This window comes from Sinocyclocheilus anshuiensis, unplaced genomic scaffold, assembly GCF_001515605.1.
Source record: "Sinocyclocheilus anshuiensis isolate Anshui unplaced genomic scaffold, SAMN03320099.WGS_v1.1 scaffold461, whole genome shotgun sequence".
NCBI lineage: Eukaryota > Metazoa > Chordata > Actinopteri > Cypriniformes > Cyprinidae > Sinocyclocheilus > Sinocyclocheilus anshuiensis.
Genome location: NW_015541005.1, coordinates 239,672 through 241,212, shown reverse-complemented (window position 1 = coordinate 241,212; position 1,541 = coordinate 239,672). Strand labels below are relative to the sequence as shown.

The following is a 1,541-nucleotide window of genomic DNA, read 5'->3' as shown; positions in this document are numbered from 1 at the left end:
GCTGAACAAAACCTTTCTTTTACCTTACTTTACCTTGAAAGTTGTTTTTGTTGTTTTGTGTTTTGTTTTGTTGTTGTTTTTGCCACTGGTGCTCCCTCAAAAAAAAAATAGATCAATGATGCCCCAGGGGGTCCTAATGCCTTTTGTCTTTTTTTCCTCCAGATTTCCTGCTTAATCTCACTATCATACCCTTTTTCTGTTCATCACCATTGCTTTCAGTTTCTTTTTAGTTTGTGTTCATTATTAGTTCTTATTCCTTTTCAGTGCCACATCGTGTTCTTTTCTTCATAGAAAATGTTTTCTTATTCTATCCTGGCCTCCTTTCATAACACCCTTTTCCTTTCAAATATCCTCTGCTCTGACAGTTTTATTAAAGAGATGCTTGAGTAGTGTGGCGTTGAGTGACATGAAGTGTGTGCCATTTCTTTTGCCTCAACAGCTTTTCAAAGGCAAGTTCTACTACTGCTTGGGCCTGGATGTCAAAAACATCACTAACAAGTCTGACTGCCTCTTGGCCAATTATAAGTGGGTCCATCACAAGTACAACTTTGACAACTTGGGGCAGGTTAGTTTGTTCTCTGATGGGCTTATTAAATTACATGACACATTCACAAAATACCAAATACTGAGCAACTCAATTTGTTGCTTTGTTCAATATACCTTTATTTGTGTGCATCTATACCAGAATGACCTCTTCTTTACATCACATGTGGTTGTCTGTCTGTCCTTGCAGCATATTTGTCTGTTCAACCCCCATCTATCTTTGTTTGTCCTGCTTGTCTTTCCACCCATCTCCATACTTCTGTGTGTCCTTGCATGTGCTCGTATGAACACGTGTTTATGTTTTACAGGCTCTGATGTCCCTGTTTGTGCTGGCATCGAAGGACGGCTGGGTCAACATCATGTATCATGGTTTGGACGCAGTGGCAGTGGACCAGCAGGTAATGCTCTTCATGTAACATGTTCATCCTGATAATACTAACCTGGTGAATATAAATTTTGCTCTTTCAGTGTCATATGGATGTTGTAATACATTTGCATATTGGTATCACAGTGAACCATCACTGTCAGTACTCTCATATAGTCCTCTCAGTGTTAACCCAAAGCAGGCACATTTATACAGACTTTTTAAAGTACAAATAGCAACACAAATACAATTAGTGCTGGGCGGTATGACCAAAAATTTATATCACGGTATTTTTCAAAATTATACCGGTTTCACGGTACAAGACGGTATTATTTTTTCATGCATGACCGGGTGTTAACCATATTTTCTACTGATTGAGAGAGGAAATACTGCAGTATATTGACTTAGAATGCCCTATTTTACTGTCATGATGAGTGAATATTGTCAAAAAATACCACACTAAATAGTGACTAAACACGACCCCTTTTAATACATGTTAACCAGGAGTCACTCTCATTTATAATCGCGGCATCGTCTGATAAAATCAACATGCATCTACACTAAAGAGCGGCTATGCGGTTGTTTTGGTTATATTACTTTTTTGTCTCATGCAGCGCACTGCCTGCGTCTGAGT

At 38.7% G+C, this 1,541-nt stretch overlaps 1 protein-coding gene across 1 annotated transcript in view; it reads left to right on the top strand.

The window, feature by feature from the left end:
• Positions 1–1,541, top strand: part of LOC107690236 (voltage-dependent T-type calcium channel subunit alpha-1I-like) — a 124,831-nt gene that overhangs the window by 83,411 nt on the left and 39,879 nt on the right. Inside the window, exons 21-22 of the mRNA XM_016488491.1 lie at positions 440–565; positions 852–941. Of these exons, the coding sequence (XP_016343977.1) occupies positions 440–565; positions 852–941 (216 nt within the window). The remainder of the gene's footprint in view (positions 1–439; positions 566–851; positions 942–1,541) is intronic.